General features: G+C 37.7%; 1 protein-coding gene across 1 annotated transcript in view; it reads right to left on the bottom strand.

Moving 5' to 3' along the window:
- Window positions 1-13679, bottom strand: part of LOC129266173 (neural cell adhesion molecule 1-like) — a 38003-nt gene extending 24324 nt beyond the window's left edge. Inside the window, exons 1-11 of the mRNA XM_064103864.1 lie at window positions 13521-13679; window positions 12123-12284; window positions 10133-10279; window positions 7742-7930; window positions 7089-7371; window positions 6113-6281; window positions 5490-5646; window positions 4413-4618; window positions 3759-3852; window positions 2999-3166; window positions 1982-2104 (exon numbers count right to left, since the gene is read on the bottom strand). Coding sequence (XP_063959934.1) covers window positions 1982-2104; window positions 2999-3166; window positions 3759-3852; window positions 4413-4618; window positions 5490-5646; window positions 6113-6281; window positions 7089-7371; window positions 7742-7930; window positions 10133-10259 — 1516 coding nt within the window. The 5' untranslated portion in view covers window positions 10260-10279; window positions 12123-12284; window positions 13521-13679. The remainder of the gene's footprint in view (window positions 1-1981; window positions 2105-2998; window positions 3167-3758; window positions 3853-4412; window positions 4619-5489; window positions 5647-6112; window positions 6282-7088; window positions 7372-7741; window positions 7931-10132; window positions 10280-12122; window positions 12285-13520) is intronic.
- Between the last annotated feature and the right edge of the window lie 9395 nt (window positions 13680-23074).

Genomic DNA, 23074 nt, shown 5'->3' with positions numbered 1-23074 from the left:
TATCGTATGTATCCTTTAGAAGTATCTGTTCCAATTTTATGCCAGAAAAACAATTTTTTAAGTTAATCTTTAAAAATCCATATAATTATATTTTTTGGAGAGTTGCTTAAGAATTTGGTGGCATTAAGAAGCAAGGATGGACAGGTACATTGCTAGACAATGACAATGAGAATAAGAGTGATGCTATATCAGAACTACATGTACTCTAAACCCTACCAAGTATCACCTTTCCACTCAAAGAAATGCAGACTGTGTCAGAAATAACCAAATTATAATGTTCCCTCTAATTAATAAAGCATGGATATTAAGAAAGGTCGCTCATGAATATGACTAAAGAATGCAATTCTAAACACTGCTTCATAGCGAACCCTTCACATAAAAATAGACAGGTAAATGAATAAAACTAAGGGGTGAGGGTTGAGTTTTTAACTTCATAAAGGTTTTTGAAAAAAGGAAGCTCATAACTACTTTTACTGAAGCACTAATAGATAAAAATAAGTTATATATAGCAACTCCTTCACTAAGGGGGTGTTGCAAGAAAATATTTGCGATCAATTCAAATATTCTGTTGCAATTTTACAACTGACAGATCAGCGTTAGCTGTAGCAAATCAGATTAAACTTCTTGTTTCAAGGAGAAGATCAGCAACCAATCACTAATTTGCAATTAACTGCAAGACATACGATTGATTTAGGGACCAAAAATAGACTTGCGGTTGATCGCAAGTTTCTTGCAACACCCCAATAGACATTTAAATCTAGAAGAATACAACTTGAATTTTCTTCAAAAAGGCTTGGGTAATTAAAAGAGAAAATGAGGATTAAAGGGAATAACTAGTTTTGCTGAAGCACTTAAAGATAAATTTAAGTGTTATATACATAGCAACTTCTTCACATAAACATCTAGATAGATAAAACTTTATTTTTTTTATAATGAAAGCTTGTGAAATTAAAGGAGAAAATAAAGATAACAACTACTTTTACTGAAGCACTGAAAGATAACTTCAATTGCCTTATGTAAACTCCTTCACAAAAACATAAGCATCTAGATAAATAATACTTTTTAATTATTCTTTATGGTTGACGGTGAAATTGAAAGAGAAAGTCAAGCTTAAAACTTCTTTTACTGAAACACTGAAAGATGAGTTTATATGCCACATAAAGCAACTCCGTCACATAAACATCTAGGTAAAAAAATAACTGGAGAAAGTCAAGGGTTTATTTTTTTTCATGAAAGATAGTGTAATTGGAAAAGAAAATGAAGCTTTTTAACTATTCAATGATGCACTGAAATACAGAAATTCCGAACACTATATAGCAACTCCTTCACATACACATCAAGGTGGATAACAAGGAGGGGAAGAAAACAGTTGATTTATTTTCATGAAACACTATGTAAATGGAATGGAAAATAAGAGTTTTTAACTACTTTCACTAAAGCACTGATAATGCCACTTGTTCAATGCCAGTTTGGTCTCATAGGGTAGTTGATTGCAAATTCGTGAGCAATTGAACAAGCAGCATCATGATCAGGGTTCCCAGCTTTTCAAGAAAACAAAATTCCCTGATTTTTCCCTGATGAAATTTGAAAATTCCCTGATAATTAATCATTCACACCCATTCCCAGTTATGCATGTTTTCCAAGTTGTTGCAGTGAATTACATGTATTTTCAGTATAAAAACAATCATGTAGAACTAATTAGTACCACCATAACCAGTCATTCAATGGACATTGTTCTGATATGCAACAAAATATAACAGAGTCTGACTGACTACTGTGCTTTTCGACTTTTGGGCCGATCGAAATTCCCTGATTTTTTCCCTCATTAGAGGCATTTTTTCCCCTCCTGATTTGAGGTATTTTAAAATCAAATTCCCTGATTTTCCCTGACTGGAAAAAAAGTAAAATAATTTTCCCTGATGGGCTGGGAACCATGATGATACAGTATGGCCGCATAGTTGCAGGTTTTGAGCATACTTACTATTGAGTTCCGTGGTAGCGTATTTGCCTGTGGAGTAGATTCCGACGCCTCTGTAATTCTCTGCTGCTACCCACACCTGATATCTCGTATTACCGGCTAAACCGTCAAGCATGACATTCGTAACTGTGACAAAAGAAACAAAATGGGCAATATTCATTATGATGGGGAAGATGTAAATCTTCCCACTTTAATATTAATAATAATACCCAATATTTATAACACACTTTTCCCACATGGCCTAAAGTGCACACAATTTCAATTTACCTCATACATACAAAAACAATTAGACAATAGGACGTTAAATGGAGGCCCCGTGTAGAGGAGAGTCACCACCTTTACACGTTTAGAACCCACTGCACTATTCGAATAAGAGTAGGGGGAAACCCCGGTGTAATGGTCCGCCTGCATTCCCCCCAATCAGTTATATCGGGAGGAGAGACCTGAGGGTCACAGTTCTGTGTGCGCGCCCTTCTTGGCGACCCAGATTGGCTGGCTCTTCAAAGAAAAAATGCATTTTGAATGTCTTTGACAGATATACGGCGCTATACAAATGCTGTGCATCATCATCAATACCGAACAAAAAAATTAAGGCAGTTGACTAAAACAACAAAGTTTTACAGACTTCTTGAAGGATTCATTTGTTGGGGATTGTGAGAGGGAGTTTGATCTATTCCATTGAGGATGCAACAGTGAATGTTCTATCTCCGGTCTTTTTTTTGTTTAGTTGGATATGCCAACTTAACCCGTTTACTACTGAATTTTTCAAATTCCCATAGAATTTGTACAGGGATGACCAGGCTCCCGTACCCAAAGTGTTAATGAAGTGGATCTTCAGGGGATACAGTATCTATTTTTCCTCATAGGACAATGACCATTTAAATCTGCATTTGAATTCAAACTTGAACATATTGCATCTCACTTAAATACAGCCATCAATTACAAAATAATTTCATTTTTGTTTTTAAGCGCAATTCATTTGTTTCCCCTTCTAATCCTTTTCTGAGATGGTATACATACTATTATCGTATTTCCTTGTCTCGTTGAGGCTATCAAAACCGGAATTGTACATGACTACGTAATACTCAATGTCGAAACCGCCATCGTTTTCTGGTTCATCGTAGAGCACCCTGATGGTTGATGAAGTGACGTCAGTGAGACGGACGTTCTCTGGCTCAGAGGGAAAGCCTGCAAAGACAAAAATTGAATTGCTTAAAATGAAAGTAACAAATACATTTTTGTAAATATGTCTGCACAGCTCTGGATAAATCATGTATTGCTACCTCTTGCTAGAAACACTGCATGGGATCGATCGACATAATTGAAAAAAAAACCTAAAAATGTCCCTTGCTTCTACAAGATTTTTCCTAAATTTCATATCCCATTGACATTGTTTTTAACAATTAAACCAAGATTTCTGACCAAGTTGTCACAAGTGAAGTAAGGCCGTTGTGGTCTAGTGGTTATGAAACTGGTCTTTCAATCTGAGAGATGTGGGTTGGATTCCCTGCCATGGCGTGTTTTCCTTCAGCAAGAAATTTACCCACATTGTGCTGAACCCAGGTGAGGTGAATGTGTACCCGGTAGCAAAAATTCCTTGAATGCTTGAGCACCCGATCAAGGTAGCCGCGCTAAAGCTGTGGTAATAATAACAATATAATGTTAAGAAGGGCCGACTGGGAGAAGTTTTCAGAACTGAAGTGGCTACCCTGGGTAAAATATGTCATTAATACAATTATTATTGTTATTATTATTAATGATTTGAGATGGTGATACAAACCTCCTTCTACCAATTCAATGCGTTCCTTTGTGTCACCGTGCTTGTTGACACCTTCACAGTAATATGGAACAAAGTCTGCATCGGTTGGTGTGATCTAGGAGAAAACAGAAATTTAGCGGCACAGTTAGTCCATGGAATATCATTTATATTGCCTGCCTTAGGATTCGATATCATACATATAATGCATGCTATGGAGTTGAATATATCATAATACACAGGGACCATGGGACGGTCTTGAAGTTGGGAGGGGGGGTCGGGCTGACCATGCAAAAAAAAAATCACAATCAGATGGTAATTAGTTTTTTGTAAATGGCTTTGGGAAAAAATGAGGGGGGGGGGGGGCTGAACACCCCCCCCACCAGTTACGCCAACCCCTGATACAAGTAGGTCTACACATAGAAATACCCCTACAGAAATCAAAGCATGCTGTAAGTTAGTAACTAGCTAGCACCCAGCTGGTAGCTCACTGAATAAGCGATTGTAAGCTAGCAGCAGTACATGCTTGGTAGAAAATTGTTATTTCTCTGCATGCCTATTACAAGCTTATTACGCTTGCCACTTGCTACCGACCAGCCAATAGCTGTACCTTGAAATTTCTGTAAAAATTTTCAGTAAGACTTCATAGAGAGGTCAACTGTATTGCATTGAACTCACCGACATGACGGACGTGCCCCTGGGCTGGTTTGGTAAGAACTGAATGTGTTCAGTGGCATTGACACGGATGAATCTCTCATCTTGCACAATGTACCAACGGATGGTGGGATACGGGAAGCCGTTGACCACACAGGACATGTTGACAAGGTTACCTGGCCAGGACAAGACACGAGAAGGCGTCTCGCTACGATCGATGAACGGAATAGCTTGTTGAGAAAGAGAGAGAAAGATTACAGGATTAATTTTATCTATCAATGTCTTGTCGTTACTACCTATATCGCCATTAGTCATTTTATAGTGGTTTTCAGTGTAAGGCTATTTCATCTTCACTGTCATTACTTTTCCACTTTCATCTTGATCAATAAAATATGGTACAGAGGTTGTATGGCAGATGCTCTGCTGTATATTCCCCACACTTACGGAATAACTAACTTCAACCCTGGATTTAACACTATACCCTTTTCCTAGCCATAACCCTAAACCTAATGTAAAACGTTATTGCAACCGTTAATCTAACCTTTCATCTTAGACGAAATAAGGCCAAATTAAAGTTATAATAATAATAGTAATATACACAATTTATAAGGCGCTTTATACCAAAGTTTCATGGCGGTAAAAGTTGAAGCAAATGTTCTTTACACTGTGCAAATGTTTCATTTATTCATTCATCAGTTGGGGCGTCATGGCTCTCGTTTTTTTAATATGAGGGGCATGGATTCAATTCCTAGCCATGGCATGTTTTCGTTCAGCAAGAAATTTACCCACATTGTGCTGCACTCCACGAAGGTGAGGTGAATGCGTAACAGGTAGGAATTCCTTGAGTGCTTGAGAACCTAGGTAGCCAAGCTAAAGCCTGGGTAATAATAATAGCAGGGCCTGCTGGGAGAACAGTTTTTGGAACTGAAGTGGCAACCCTGGGTAAATATATTATTATTATTAATAATGTTAATTATTATTATTACTATCATTCACTTGTTTCATATTTCTTATAAGGGTAGCCACGTCAGTTCATAAACTCGTTTTACTTGAGGGCCTGCAATCTTTTGACAGATAATTATGTTTGACCTTTGAACTTACATTCAACAGAGAGGTAATGGGTTACATGAGCATCACCGGCATCACTCTCCACAAAACAAGTCCACCCTCCTGAGTGATCATAGTTGGATGGTGAGAGAGACAGGGTCAGTGTCCTTCCTTCGTCCTTCCTTGTAACGGTCACTCTGCTATCAAGATTCTGGTTGAGACGGACAAAGGGAGAGGAAAGATTAGATGGGGCCACGTTATCGGAACAGCCTACATGTATGTGTTGCTTAGAATGTTTATTGAATGAAGTGATCATCAACATCATCATCGTTGTTATTGCGAACATCAATTCATGTTATTGTCATACACATCGACATCATAAAATGATTCCCTTCATCTTCTTCTTCATCATCATCACCAAAAACCATCATCATCGGATAAACCACAAACATAGTCATCATCATCACTGCCACCATCATCACCACCATCAATACCACCATCATAATCATGATGATGATGATGATCATCATCATCATCATAATCACTACCACCACCACCCTCACCATCATCAACATCACCACTACCACCACTACCAACACCATTCTAATTTCCATCGCAATGTCTGACACCTACACCATCACCACCATCACAAGTTATCATCATCATTGTGAGCTTACCCAGGTTCCTTCATTGACGATATCGTCTTCGGTGATGCCATACCGCCTCCACGAAAGGGTGCCGGTAGCATCGGGCCTCGTGATGATACAATCCATACTGAAAAGCTCTCCTTCGATCACAGTCTCATTGTCCTGGCCGTTGAGTGCTGGTGGGATCAGGACCTCTAACCTGTATGCAGGCAATGGGGGGGATGAGAGACACAGATGGGGGAGACAGAGAGAAACAGACAGAGACAGAAAGATACAGACATAGAAAGAGAGACAGACACACAGTCAGGGAGACAGAGAGGGAAACAAAAGAGACAAAGAGAAATAAATTTAAGGGGGGAAAAAAGCATGAGAAGAGTCAAATAAAAGTCTTATGCACCATGTCCCCTGCACAAGACCTTTGACGCTTTTATGTCCTTCAGCTCCGCTTTAGCCATCTACATACATGTATGTTCCAATGTTCGGTCCAAACGTAGTCAAAATTGGGTAAAGGGGGAGGCAAGATTATGGTCTAGAATAGAACAATACTGAAAAAATATGTGATATGTTTTTTTTTTAAATCCTGATCTCAAATAACCTTTGACCTTCAAGTGACATTCACATACATCGTAACGGAATAGTTTCATGATAAAACTTGCATCTCCATCTGCTTGCAATTTGAGCATTTGGTAAACAAGCATTTTTTTTTCTTTTAAACATGATGGAGGGACAAAATTAACGTTATCAAGTCTTCCTCCACCCAGAAATTGATATCAGTGTCATATTGTCAGTCGGAAATTAAACCTTTATCTCAAAATTTGAAAAGTTTGAAGGACAGCTGCGAAAAAGCTTTGTTACAGAGTAATTGCAAAAGTGGCAACCATATATTGTTTGAAAGTGGTTTTCTTATTCCTGTGTAAAGAAGTGTCACTCTGCTATCCTCAATATCATTAGATCTTTGAGAAGCAGAGTTCTCACAGGCCATAGACAATATGCAGTGAATGCTAACCTCACAGGATCCGTTATTTCAGTGGTAGTTGTGGAATTGATGGCATCATTAGAGGCAGTACACACATAGGTCTGATCATCCGCTGACTCCAGGTTAAGAATGGTGAAGAACTCGCCATCATCAACAAGCTCATACTTTCCCTCAACGGGAGTGATGGCCTGTCCCGACTGGTCTGTCCAGGTGTACATGGGGTCAGGGTTCCCGGAAGCTGCACATTGGATGGTCACGGAGGAACCCTCTACGCCCTGGACGTCCTCGGGTTGGACGGTCCATTCAGGCGGAACTGCGACAGAGAAGATAAGAACTGGTTAGGGAGGGATCAGTAGAAGCATAATATTTAGGCCTTCTACTACCTTAAGTACCATGATAACCTGAATATGTTCCAGTCTCTGTTAAGATCATTACTTTCATCATAATCATCAATACAACATTCAATAGCATCATTATCATGATTGTAATCACAATCATCAGTCATTATCATCATCATCATCATTGCAATCAACATCATCATTATCAGTATCACTAACATCGTATCGGTAATACTCCTCCTCCTCCTCTTCATCGTCATCATTCTCCACCACCACCACCGGAATAATCTGCATCAAAATCATCACATATTGAATTACTTTGTGATTATAATATACGGTACCGACCTTGTACGAGGACTGCAATAGTCAAGGTATCAGTGGATCCTATTGAATCGACCGTTGCGAAACACTCGTAGGAACCGGCATCTTGGGCAATGACATCCCGTACTTCTAGAATAGCAATCTCAGCATGCTCAAAACCTGGTCTCTCTGGTTCTACGATCGTCTGAGTACTAAATGTATACCTGTCCTCAGCTGAAATGACAAATTATTACAGTATGCATGTAATGGGAACTTTGATATTGGCATTTGGGAAAAGGCATTTATGCAAATGGACAATGGGAAATCAGTATGGGAATGGAGTATTTGGTATTGGACAATAGGAAATCAGTATGGGAAATCAGTATTGGACAATGGGAAATCAGTATAGGCAGTGGGTATTTGGTAACTGACAATGGGAAACCAGTATTGGGTATTGGGTATCAGTATAGGCATTGGGGAATGGGTAATGGACGAAGAGAAACAGTATGGACATTGGGTAATGGGAAATGGACGATGGGAAATCAGGATGGGCATTGGGTATTTGGTAATGGATAATGGAATATCAGCATTGGATATTGATTAATGGGAAAACCAAATTGGGTATTGAAGATTGGAAAATCAGTATGAACATTGGGTAATGGAAAATGTGAAATCAATATGGGCATTCGGTAATGGAAAACAGGAATTCAGTATTGGGTATTGGGTAAAGGACAATGGGAAATCAGGATGGGCATTGAGTATTTGGTAATGGATAATGGAATATCAGCATTGGATATTGATTAATGGGAAATGGGAAAACCATAATGGGTATTGAAGATTGGAAAATCAGTTTGGACATTGGGTAATGGACAACGTGAAAACGGGAAATCAGTATTGGGTAAAGGACAATGGGAAATCAGGATGGGCATTGGGTATTTGGTAATGGATAATGGAATATCAGCAATTGATATTGAGTAATGGGAAATAGGAAAACAATATAGGGTATTTAAGATTGGAAAATCAGGATGGACATTGGGTAATGGATAATGTGAAATCAATACAGGCATTCAGTGATGGAAAACGGGAATTCAGTATTGGGTATTGGGTAAAGGACAATGGGAAATCAGGAAAGGCATTGGGTAATTCATAATGGAATATGGAAATCAGAATCAGTGTAGGCATTCAGTTTTTGGCAATGGACAATGGGAAATCAGTATGGGTTACTGGGAAGTAGGCAATGGACAATGGGAAATTAATATGGGCATTGGGTAATGGAAAATGGGAAATCAGTATTGCATATTGAGTAATGGAAAATGGGAAATCAGTATTGGGTATTACATAAAGGACAATGGGAATCAGTGTAGGCATTTGGTATTTTGTAAAGGACAGTGGGAAATCAATATGGCCACTGGGTAGTGGGTAATGGACAATGGGAAATCAATATGGGCATTGGGTAATGGAAAATGGGAAATCAGTATTGGGTATGAATTGGGTAATGGTAAATTGGAAATCAATATGGGCATTGGGTAGTGGGTAATGGACAATGGGAATCAATATAGGCATTGGGTAGTAATGGACAAGGGGAAATCAGTATTGGGTATTTCGTAAAGACAATGGAAAATCAGTATAGGAATCGGGTATTTGGAATTGGAGATTGGTAAATCAGTATAGGCATTGGGGAATGGGTAATGGACTAAGGGAAATCGGTATGGACTTTGGGTAAAGGGAAATGCACAAAGGGAAATCAGTATGGACATTTGGTAATAGGAAATGGACAATGGGAAATCAGTACTTGGTATTGGGTAATGAATGGACAATGGGAAATCAGTACTTGGTATTGGATCTGCATATCTGAGAAATTAGTGATAAGGGGATTAAACTTTTCCAATCACACATCAATGATTGAGTACTTACGTACATGGGCACGTATTCTGAAATCAGGTTTAACTTAAACTCAGGTTTAAAGTTGTGGTTTAAGTATGGACAGCTAATTGTTACATAAATCACTAATGGTAGAGATATCATATTTCAGCTCATTTGGCTCTCAAATCATTCATAATTGTCTAGGAAGTATATATAAATTATTGTCTTCACCATCGATGAATCAGGAAAGAGCACAGTAAACATAAGAAACATACAACTTAGTAAAAAATTTCATACTTTTGGCTTCCCATACTTAAACCACAACTTTAAACCTGAGTCTAAGTTAAACCTGACTTCAGAATACGGGCCATGGTGTCTACCTTACCTTCAATCAAGTACATTTTTAATGACATTTAAATGTTTACAGATAAATACAACTTCAAGTGCCTGGACTACCTATCATCTATCTACTTCACTAAAAGATGAAATCAGCAATTGGTCCCATTTCTGCTCACATTTTTAAAGGTTGACTTGCCTTTAAAGCAAGGCATTTTGTGACAAAACAGGACTTACTGTTTGTTTGGTCGATGAACTGGCCATTGAGTTTCCAGTACACACTGGGAAAAGGATTGGAATTGATTGTACATTCAACGCGACCGTTTTCATTAATGAGTAAACGCTGACTGGATTCTGCTTCCATGACTGGGAAGGTTATCGGAACTGGATGGAAAAATAAAGACAAACAGGAAAGCATAAGTTAAAAAATGTGCAGGGAAGTGTTCCATGAAGCATCAAGACAAAGATTTTTACAATCAATTTGCTGTGAGCCAATCAAAAGCAAGGATTTTGGTAGCTCATATAAACAGTAGTCTGCAAAAATCAATTACAATTATTTTCATGAAATGCTCCCCTGATTACGGTTGACATTCTGTACAGATATAATATGAAGCAGAATTGCTCCTTTATGCTAACGCAGATATCAAGGGCGTAGGCTGGGGTGCATGTACACCCTCCTGCTGAGGCAGAGGAGTTCCGACACTGGCAAGCAAAACAAAATTTGTACCCTTCTGCTTTCAACAGCTGATTTTCCAAACTTTGGTTCCACCTCCCCAAGATTTTGCACCCCCATACCACTTTACAACCACCTCCCAAGGATGTGCACCCCCCCCCCCAGGATGTGCACCACCCCATGCTCAAACCAGCCTACGCCCTTGTTTATGTTATGTTAAGCTCTAGCTTTCTCCACTAGCAGAAGAAGATTCAAGCCAGTCAATATTTTTCGACTCACAATACAATGGAAACTTCCATTGCCTACAATGTACTCCATTCACATGAAACAATTTATGCATCAACATTGTGATTGACATATCCGGTGGTGAAACTAAAAATATTATTATTCATTCAGCTCCAAAAACCAACATATCGTACAGTATAAATACAAGAATACAATTTCTGCAGTCTAAATTCTGGTAAAAGTAAATTGCCATTTGGTCTACAACAGCTTCATCTAAGACCAGTTCGCCTACAACCAATTCCATACTATTTGATATCTAACTCCCATGAAGCCCACGTACCACTGTCTGCATTTGCAGTTAGGATATACCCATTTGGTCTAATATCAAGTTAGTCTGGCCAAGGCGCCACATAGTCAATAACATGTCAGAATCAAATTTGTATCTGACATATAAAAACTACTTAGAAGATGAAGTGGAAATAAGAACATCTGAGCATCAAGGCCACCGCACACCTTACGATTGGTCTGCAACCAAACGTAGTACGTAGAATTTGATGCTGATATTGAGCCATGGAATATCTTATTGTGTAATGTTCTAAATCATTATACGAATACCAACATTCAAATCTGTAACTATGCTATCATCCTTCTTAGAATAAATGCAAATTTAATATCGAGTCGTAATGATGTCATACATGTAGCAATTGTATGACTGACTACGATTTGAAACTATAATTTGGCCTTTACTCCAAAATGAAGGCTTGCAATCATCCAAAATTGGAATTTCAACATCAAATAAAAAGATACTTTTTATTCGTATTTTCAGAAAATTTGCAAAATGCAATTTGTTTCAAAATAGGATCGTGCACCAGTCGTAAGAAGTGCGGTGGCCTTTAGACTAAATAGGAATTAGACACAGTGGGTATTATACCAAGTGTAATGTAGATCAAAAGGCAATTTAAACAAATTGATAGTACAAGACAGTAGAAGAATAGCATGTTGTTTACATCGTCACTCTAACATCAAGTTGTTTAAATTTTTCTAACTTGTTTAAATCCTTTAAGAAGTTGCTCAAACCGTTAAAGAACTTGTTTAAAGGTTTGAACACTTAAAACGGAAGTTGTTAGGTTGACAGTCTTAAACAACATGCTTGAAATTTGCAAAAGCATTTTAACAGTAAACATAATATCATTTTTAAAAAAACACAGAAGGAGGGATATGCTTTAACATCTTATATTTATGGTTAGAATTCACAAGAAAAATGTTAAAGTTAAAAGGCCATGGGTCGACTCGGTCAAACTTAGCTCCCACTATCGATTGAGGTCTTACTTGATACGATGATCTGTCTACTTTCCTCATCGGAATTCACTGAACAAGTATAAACGCCATCTTCAGTAATCTCCACATTGGAGAAGGTCAACCGAGTAATGTACAAGAATTCTCCACTGACAGGCTCGATGGACTCGGTAGTATACACACGTTCATTTCCACCTAAAATTTAGAAGAAAGATTTGTCTATTTTCAGGGGTCTGTGGCATAAAACCTATTATGGAATTGGCACATCATTATTATCATCATCATCATCATCATTATTATTACTATTATTATTAATGTTACTATTACTATTAATTATTCTTACTATTACTAATATTACTACTATTGTTATTCATTATTATTTTTACTAATATTATTACTGTTATCATTATCATTATTATTCAATGCTGGGAGCCGGGCCGGCCGGGCTGGAAGTCTGAGCCCAGCGAGTTGGGGGTATTTCCCCCAGGCCAAGCCGGTCTGGGTCAAGAGCGAAAACACCAAAGATCGGAAGCTGTCATGTCTTTTAATTTGTGTACTATATTCGAGGGCAATTCAAGAAACGTAGATGGATACATCACAATTATTGAAGTGCATTGGGCTTATATCTAACTTAATAATCGATCCTTATCCTGAATTTCAGCCAGATCGAGCATCAGAAATGGCCCTATTTTGGCTTCATTCTTCAAATCTTAGATATCGTCAAACGAATGTAGAGGGCAGCAACACGTTCACTGAATTTGCCTTTGCCGTATGGAATCGCTAACTTCAGCCCATATCAAATAGCGTCAACGGCAGACTGAGCTTTTGCCCCTAAGTCTTGAGAATTTGAACGATGAAATCAAGATAGCAAAGCGATCTTCCAAACTGGCTACCTGAACCGGTTTCCAGTAGACCCGTTTCCAGGTTTGTGATGAGAACGGTGTCTCCGTCTACATCCATGAGAGCACAAATCTGATACTTGCAATTTCGCTTTTTTTTTCAACATTAAAATTGTACATTTCTCATTTGTCTTTCCCTATCCACTTTTCTTTTTTTTTAATTCCTATATGTTGTGCAATACAAGATAAGTCTTGTATCGTGCACTGTATTCTGATTTTCTGTCATTTTCTTTCTTTTCTTTCTTCTCTTTCTTTCCTTTTGAGGCCTCCATCAATTTCAAGCTCCAAGCTTGAGATAGAGCTCTCCCACATTTTCATTGATAATTTCGTGTTTACATATATTTTTTCAGCTCATACAAACATTTCAATTTTTTTTTTAAAAGTATAATTAATAAGTTAATGAGAATAACCTAACGCATGTTAATCAAAATGTTGCTTAGTGTTATGGAATATCGAAAATGAGTACACTTGTTTACACTTTTGTAATGGGAAAGTAAAAATACAATCAAATCAAATCAAATTGGATATTTACCGCCTGCTGATGTCTGGATGACCTGACCATCCTCATTCGTCCACGTCGGGTAAACCAGATTCGAAGCATCGCCATTCACGCACTTGTAGGTGAAGGATCCAGATCCCCCTACAGCTAAGGATGTGTCGTACCCTGGCTCAACAGTAACTTGGGCCTCTGAAACAGAGATTTCAAAAGGGTCATGTTATTGCAGAATATCTGCACACTGAATTCATACTTTACAAGGCAGCATAATGAGGACTACATGTACTGTAATTGCAAACTTTTTTTTCAAACTTCATAGAGTCTGCAGATTATGGTTTCATGAAGAAGAAATCAAGAAAACCCTTGGAACAAGTTAGCTTGCATGAAAAAAGAAAAGTCACAGAATAAGATTGATGACAGTTTGAGAACAATCAGACTAACAGTAACAATAAGAAAGTTACTGGCACATGAATGTTGAAAATCACTAATGCTATGGAGATCCTCATATTGGCAACATGACCAAGAATTTGCATTGTTACAGAAGTACAACTCTTTCCTTTGTACAAAAATATACTCCAAACCATCATTTTGGTTTACTCTGTGTCCATTATTACCTCTTTTACATGTTCTCCCGTGAATTGATTGATTGATTGATAAAAAATTAACGACACTATCAACACATGCGTGTCATATAAGTGTCGGACAGTTAATCTGGAAAGGTTACTATAATACAGTACAAATTACCCTAATGCAACTTTACAAAGGAACAGGATTATAAATAAGTGATTATCAGTAATAAATTAATACGTTAACTACTTCCCCGGGATAACTTCCCTACTCTTTACGAAAAGAGGAGTAGGTTTTTTAACGTGCAAATGGTGTGACTCTCCCTTACACGGGACCGACGGCTTAGAGTCTCCTCCGAAAGACTAGACAATTGGAATAAAATACCTTGCCCAAGGGTATACCTGTTGTGATTGGGATTCGAACAGTTTCCCACCTAAAATCTAATAAAAAGATTGATCTCCTTTAGGAAATTTACAATACATAATCGTTAAATATCTCTAAATAATTGTTCTCCCGTGAAAAAAACACCGATTTTGAAAAAAGTGACAATTGAAGTAAAATATGTGGAAAAGGTAATTGGAGAGTTGCGCAACCCTTACATCACACACACTGGTCCTCTTGACAATGGGAGGATATCCACGTCCGTCTTCACCGATGTCAACATTCAAATGCTCATCACTTATTATTTGTTCAATATTTCTTTGTTCTTCTTTAATTGCTTTGTTTCTTTGGTTTTTCTGTTTTCACACAATTTAACTTGTTTCAAAAGTTTGTAAAGACATTTTTTGTATGAAAGCAGATTAGCAGAAATATAATCACAATATAAAAAATTGGGTTAAAGACAAACTCCGGTAATAACAGAAAATCTTATTTTCATGGAAGTAAAGACTTACAGAGAATTTAAAAGTTCATTAACAAATCTGCCCAACAATATTTCAGAAAAATTTATTCGTGTAGAGTAACAAGCAAATGAAGAGCAGAAAAATAACTGAAAGTGCCCGTCGGTTTATTCTGTGTCATCCGACATGTTATTTCCTATGTTAGCTACACCACTAAAATCGTGTGGTAATCAAAAGAATATAATTTCAAGCAAGCCAGAATGATTTTAATTAAAACTTTGTTCTAAGTCAGCATTCTGGCTTATGATAAACACCACAGGGTGACTTTAAACCATTTTCTTTCAAAATTAGATTTCTTAGATTTATTCCATAAACCAAACTTAGCTTTAATATGAGAAGTAGGTTAATAGAGCTATACATGTAGTTGTCTTTTTCAAACATACAGATAATTTGGATCCCTGCCAATCTCAATCCCCTACTCTGTTTCTCATTCTACAATAAAAGTGCATGGTCAAATACAAAAATTTCAACCCTTTCCAACATTAATTCTGGTAGAAATCTGTAACATCCCAAAATGGACAAGAGTCATGAAGACATTGAGCTCCTTCAATCATTATTGTAAAAAAAACATTCAATTTTCTCTCCCCCCCCCCCTTCTTCCTTTTCCAATGTGTGTGCTCAATTAGTACCAAGTACACAAGGCCCGGGGGGGCCAGTCAAATATATTGCTGTACACACGCTTACCAAAAAAACACGTTTAAAGGGGTGTTTTTTCAGTTTTGGACGTGGTCCGCGCGTGGACTCGTTAAGGGTATCAAAAACACAGATTTTCAAGAAAAATGGGTGGTTTTGAAAGACTGGTCAATGGTCAATCGCGGGGTCAAACGTATTTAGGGTATGTTTTTTTCCCCAAAGCTTTTTTATAAGACTAGCCAAATGTGTCAGGGTATGTTTTTTTGTTCCCAAGCTTTTTCCCCGAGGTCATATTTTGGTGACATCTTGTTTAGGGGCCAAAAAGTGTAAATAAAGCCCGCGAAAAACTTGTTTAGGGGGTTATTTTGCACACAGAGAAAAACTCGTTTAGGGGGTGTTTGGAAATTTCTTGGTCACGCATGTGTACAGCAATATATTTGACTTTTTTTTTTCTTTGCTAATTTCACAATAAACTTTTAGTCAGGATGAACTTCTTAAATCCTTAAAATCTTAGAATCCTGTGCAGCGCCAGATCGACGAGGCTCTATCCCTTTAATTGTTGAACGCCAAACAGGGTAGCAGCAACTCCCATCTTTTAACGTCTTTTGGTCTAACGCGGCCGGGGTTTGAACCCCCGACCTCCCGGTTGTGAGACGGACGCTCTACCAACTGAGCCAACACACCGGTACCCCTTTAATAAGTCAATAAATGTAATACTAATGTAATTGATACTACAACAAATTGACCAGAGTCTATAATTAAGTATCTATAGGAATATATATAGGCCTACTGTATAATATTTTATCAACTACCAGTACTATCACTCTATCAATCAATTTTAGGGTAATGAAAGATTATTACCTTCTGATTGTTTTAAGCAAAAAGTGGCATGAAAATAATAAAATATCATGGCTACCATAACACCATTAAAATGGGATGACTTTCCTATTCAATTCTTTTTATTCAATTCTTTTATTTCATTTCCATTCAAAACATAATACAAAGTAATATAAAGTAATACAAATCGAGTACAATTTTACAGAAAGGCATTCTTACTTCGTAAAAAAAAACAGAAAAAAAACATTATAATATAGAGCATAAATGGAAATGAGGGGGATCCACTAAAAAGCAAAGCTTGTAAATTGTGGATCCCCCTTGGAAAGGAAGTATAGTAGACTTATTCTCATATGCGTACATATATGTATTACAGGAAAGAAAAAGACAGGTCATATGGCTTATTTTATAAGGGTAGAGAAACGTATGATATGATATGATATGAAAGTTATGAAACTTTGTCAAATGTCTTGCCTACACTGTTAAAAAAAACTGATTTTACAGAAAAAAAAACTGATTTTACAGAAAAAAGAAGATTTTGCAGAAGGCAATAACAGAATCTTTCTGTAAATTCATAAAAAAGGAATTTCTCTGCAATTTAACAGAACAGGTCTGTTTAAAAAAGGGGAAAAGTGTGTTTTATTAAAGGAAATTTGTAAGGTTCCATACACCAAATACCAATTTCCAGTAAGATTACGCAATCTGGTAAGATTACAGGTGTTCTCGAGACTCTGCTGCCGAAACTTCTTTTATTTTAAGGATAAATTTTCTAACAGTGTAGGTCCAAAATATAATCCTATTAACCTATATAGGCTAGTCTGCAAACACATACTCATATTTGACCCTTTAACAATTAACAGGTCTAAATTTAAGACTAGAAGCAAAAGGCTCTGTCTGTGTCAAATATGAGCCAGCCACAGTACATAGTGAATCTAGTCTCACTACTTCAGACTCTGCATTAATGCGCTCTGCGAATTGCGAAAACAAAGAGTCTGTGCCTGCAGACTATAGGCTATATAGGCCTAAATATTTTCAATTCCACTTATTCTCTGATTAAGGTCTATTTCCAAGTTTGACATGAATGGTAAAGAAGCTTGATTGTAGGTACTTGCAGGTAATGAAGCGATCCATAAGTCAAATATCAACCTAAGTTGGCAAAACTTTTAGATCATACTGTGCAAAATATCTGTTATACAAGAATACCTCTTGTAGAATCAAGTCACATTTCTCTTTATTAGTAAAAACAGATTTCTGCAGTCCAAATAGATATTACTTGGGCAAAGTAAGCTGTCTTTGAGTTTTAATGCTGATACAATAGGCCTGTGTGTTTTATTACAGGGATTACAATTACAACACCACAAAGCAGAATACACCTTCCAAAAGATGAAAAAGAGCTTGTAGCTTGTAGTTTGCCCATAAAGTTGTCGAAATGCAAGCCTACTCAGGAATTAGATATTGTTCTGTTTCACAACAAGTTAGAACTTGTACTAGTCTTTTTATGTTGATGAGTGCATTGCTTATAACATGTGCCTACAGCAATTTAAAATTTGTCCTAGGCTTACAATAAACCCTTTTGTCGATAAGCATGTCAATCGGAGTCTGGTGAATGCAGACTACATGGAAGATGGCATTGCATAATACTTGTACATTCACACTCCATCGTTGTTCATGAATGCCACAGTACATCACAGCCCCCACAGATGGCGCGTTATGTAACACATCGCCCATCTCTTGTCAAGCCAATGGTCTTTTGCGGTTATTCAGTTTACAGCAGGAGGTACCAAGAGGAAAATCAATAGATACACATAAACACTTGAACAATAGGTGGTTTCAGACCGCCTCGAAGTTCGTCAGTTCCAGGTATTCTCTGATCGGGAAATTTACCCCGATCAGAAAATACCAGGTACTTTGGTAATGTGAAAGCAAACTACGCGTAATTTCCCCGAAAGAAAATACCCGCTAAATAGTAGGTACTTGGCGAAATTACGAGAACTTTCGCGGGGATTTTTCCAAGGTCGCAGGTATTTTGGCAATGTGAAAGCAATTTACGGGAACTTTTAGCCCAGCGTGTCGTTGGGCGCGGGCGCCGTGGGTGGCTGCTGGGCTAGTGGTTTTGAATCTCGCGCCTTGCCTGCTTATTAGACCATACTGCGCATGCTCCTAACTTCAGGAATTTATCCCGCAGGGTATGCTTCGGGGCGGTGTAAATGCAGGAATAATTAATGGGTATTTTTTAGCCTAAAAATGTTCTCGTAATTTAACGAGGATTCTTGTGATCGAGGCGGTTTGAAACCACCTATAAACACTTGAATGATGATTCATGAGGACAATCAACAAAGTTGGGCAGTTTACATTTTTGAGTCATGAAAAAATCAATGACGAGTGAGCCATTGATCCTATGTGAAGTGAGCTTTGCCTTCCTTTGTTTGGTATCTGTTCTGTATCTGTTTTCTTATCCATAGGCGAAGATCTAGAGATTTCAGCCCGATTGGCCCTCTTCGCTACTAATCTCGAGATTCAAGAAACCCCATCTCCACCAGCACAAGATGAGCAATTCGTGCTCGAGCGAGGCATCGATGCATTATGGTGTGACGCTGTATGGTATGACGCCATGAATAAATAATCCTGAGTGCGTCTGCACCTGCGAATTAGTGGGATAATTCGTAAATAGCGCGCTATTTTGCAAATAATCCCAAGTTGACTAGGGATTGCAATCTCGAGATTAATCCAGCGATCTGCGTGTATCCCAATGATTGCGTCTCCATTACAAATAATCTCGAGATTGTTCGGGATAATTTGATGGATCGGAAATAGCGCGATTATTTGAAAACTTGGGCTGGTGCAGAAGGACCTCATGCATGTTCTATCACCAACCCCGTACGATCTCCCCAACCCCATCAATAACCCTGTACTATATTTAACCCACCAATATTACGAGGGTATTTTGCTAGTGTAAAATGTACCGTATATTTCATTTCTTTCCTTCTTTCTTCTTTTTGAATTTTCTTTCTACCATACTCTAGTCTTTCTTTTTGCTAGTGTTAGTGCTTCAACAACACCAATACCAGCTTTTAACTTTGTACATGAAATCACTCAAAATATTTTATCAGACACCAGGTTTATTCAGACAACCTTGAGGTTCGGGAACACCATGTATTCTCCGCTTAGGAAATTTAAATTTAACCTGATCTACCCCCCAATCAGAAAAGAACTGGTGTTTTTGGCAGGATGAAAGCAAATTACCTGTAATATTCCTGAAAGAAAAAACCTGTCAAATACAATGAACTTGTCAAAATTACAAGAACTTTTGTAGAGATTTTTCCAAGGTCTCTGATATTCTTGCAGTGTGAGAGCAAATTACATAATGTACAAGAACTTTTTCAACCTAGCAAAGACATGTGATGTAGTCGGGCACGGGCGCTGCTGAATTGGCCAATCAGACCATATTCCGTATCCTCCTAACTTTTTTAACTTACTCTGAAAGGGTCTGCTTCGGGTCGTATGAAAGTGGACAATAATTATTGGGTATTTTTTAAGCCCAAACAGGTTCTCACAATTGAACGGGGGATCGAGTCGGTCTGATTGATTGATTGATAAAAATTTAACGACACTATCAACACATGCGTGTCATATAAGTGTCGGACGGTTAATCTAGAAAGGTTACTATAATACAGTACAAATTACACTAATGCAACTTTACAAAGGAACAGGATTATAAATTAGTAATTATCAGTAATAAATTAATACGTTAACTACTTCCCCGGGATAACTTCCCTACTCTTTACGAAAAGAGGAGTAGGTTTTTTAACGTGCAAATGGTGTGACTCTCCCTTACACGGGACCGACGGCTTAGAGTCTCCTCCGAAAGACTCGAGTCGGTCTGAATACAAATTCTACCAAGCTATCCATTGGAGACCTATACCCCTTTCATAAACCCATCCTCCAATTAGCCGCCTAAGAGTAATGCGGATAATTCAATAAAAATTGCGTTCACAAACTCCAAAAATAATCTGCACTATTTTTACGAGGGCCCGTCCTGAAAAAGGCGGATAATCGTCATGGCAACCGCACACACCCCCTCCGATGCGGTTGTGTTGGAAAAGGGTGACCTTGTTACCGCACCATGGCAATTATCCGCATTACTTTGAAATGCGTTCATAAAGTCAAAATCTGGTCCCGATGCCGCTATTATGCGGATAATTGCAGCATCAAAATAATGCGGATAACTCTGGACCTCCTCCGATTTTACGACCAAATTATGCTGCTATTAGCCGCATAATTGGGATTATGAAAGGGGTACTAGAGTAGGCCAATTTCTTATTGGCCTACTTCATGAGTCAGAAGAACTACATGTATGACAAATGCATGAAAAACTGGACTTGTTAATGCTATTATCAACAATTTATGTCTAATGATTAACAAGCAAGTAAACCTCTAAAATCCTGTCCGTCAATATTCTTCCATTTATCTGATTTTAAACAACAGACACCAATTACATAGGCATACTGATTTTACATACTGTCAGTTTCCATCAAAGGTCCGAAGGCTTTAAAAAAATCCCATAAATATTTCTGGCAATGATTGTTAGAATGTTTGTGTGAATTTAATATTTGCTACCATGATAGTACAGAAAGCCTATATAATGGATCAAGTGAGACTACTCAAATCTCCTACATTTTGTGGGATAATAGACATTATTTTTGTAATGTTCCTACACCTTGTCCAATAAATTCAGCATTACTTCATTCACTTGTTGATCCATATTGAAAAATGGAAAATAGCCTTCCAGTGGTAATACATGCGCACAAAAATATAGAGTAGGGCCTATTGATTAATAAACTCTCAAGACATGCATAAACTTTTTCGTTCATAAGTTCAAAATAAACAAGAAAACTGAATTCTATTAATCATCTGGTGTAAATTATGTAGACCTACTAGGTCTACATAATTGTCACCAGATAATGACCTAAGCCTATAAGCTAAATCATTTGCCTCTTCTGGAAAAAAAATTGGAATCACAATGTCTTTTAATGGGATGTACTCTGATTTTTTTCATAAAATGACTTGATAATTAGACAGCATCTTGCATGGTCGGTAGAGCATAGTGATGCCATCATCTTAAAGATAAATTCCAGTTGTGGGAACGATCTCAAAATGACATTTTGCAGAATCTAATATAATGATCACCAAAGTGTCTGTTTGTATGAATAAAAAATTGTGTAATTGCTGAGAAATAAACAAAATAAGCGCGGATTCGGTCACTTCCGTCGGGTCTTTATTCCAGCAATAATAATACACTGTCCCACGTGTGCCTATCTGTGTTGGTGATCTTCAGTGTGAACATTTTTCAGCGTAGATTTCAAGATTTCACAAAAGTTCAGTTTATGTAACTGTACCAGATCTAGATCCTCGATGATATACTGACAATTACGCCTGGTTTTACAGACTTTCTCATGAAATCAGTGTTTACTGCAACTACTAGCATTTCTCTTTAACTAGATAAACAGACAAATTAAAGTTTATTTATATTGAAGGACATTCTTGAGATTTCGTTGAATGTCACCTCTCAAGCATTCAAATCACATCACGAGGAGAGTAGACCAGCGTTAACAGAACAGAACCAGCGTTGGTGATGGTGGACGGCCATAGCAGGAAAAAGATGCACGCATACTGAATCTGATCAAATTCAATATTCTCTCTGGCTGCATACTGTGTTGGCGATCTTCAGTGTGACGTTTTTTTAGCTAGATATGATTTCACAAAGTTCAGTTTATGTAACTGTACCAGATCTAGATCCACGATGATATATCAAAACTTTACCTTGGTTTTACAGACTTTCTCACGAAATCAGTGTTTTACTGCAACTACGTTCATTTAGCTTTAAATGACTTCATAATTAGACAGCATCTTGCATGGTCGGTAGAGCATAGTGATGCCATCATCTTAATAATAAGACTACTTTTGTGTTACTAATTAATTATTATCAATGTAGGACACAGAAAGAAAGGGTGCAATTTTAATATATGTACCTTCATAATAAGAATGACTGGTCTATAATCAAACATTTACAAGGAAACAGGAATTGGATTATCATTAATGGGTTGTTTGGCTATCAACTAGGACGTTCCACCCTGATAACAGAGACCTAGACCCTAAATGTATGTGTTTAAGACACGATATAAAAAGAATATTAAAGGGAAAGTGAGAGTATACCCTTAATCTGAATGCCGAGCACCTAGCAGGGCAGTAGGTCCCATTTTTAAAGTCTTTGGTACGACTTGGCCGGGAATCGAACCCACGACCTCCTATTCATGAGGCAGACCCTATACCACTGAGAGATTATGTCTGGTTTAAAAAACAAATGAATTGGCTGGTGGAAATTGTGCATTTGTTATAAAGTGCGTTTGTTATAAATATGCTTTTCACACTGCATTTCCTTTACCCCATACTATCCTTAACCCGGACTATCCTTAACGCCATACTATTTGCTTAGCCCCCGAACTATCGCAAAGATCATGAATATTGATGATTTTGCCACACAGAGCATGATTAACATGCAATTTCGTCTTCTGTGATTGACTAATGCTTAGCCCCACTCTTCCTTAGCCCGGTTTCGTTTCACACTGCATCTCTTAGCACCCCAATTAGTCAGCTAAC

The sequence above is a fragment of the Lytechinus pictus genome, chromosome 8 (genome assembly GCF_037042905.1).
Source record: "Lytechinus pictus isolate F3 Inbred chromosome 8, Lp3.0, whole genome shotgun sequence".
NCBI classification, from domain to species: domain Eukaryota; kingdom Metazoa; phylum Echinodermata; class Echinoidea; order Temnopleuroida; family Toxopneustidae; genus Lytechinus; species Lytechinus pictus.
Note: the sequence above shows the minus strand (reverse complement) of the source record. Positions and strands in the feature narration are given on the sequence as shown.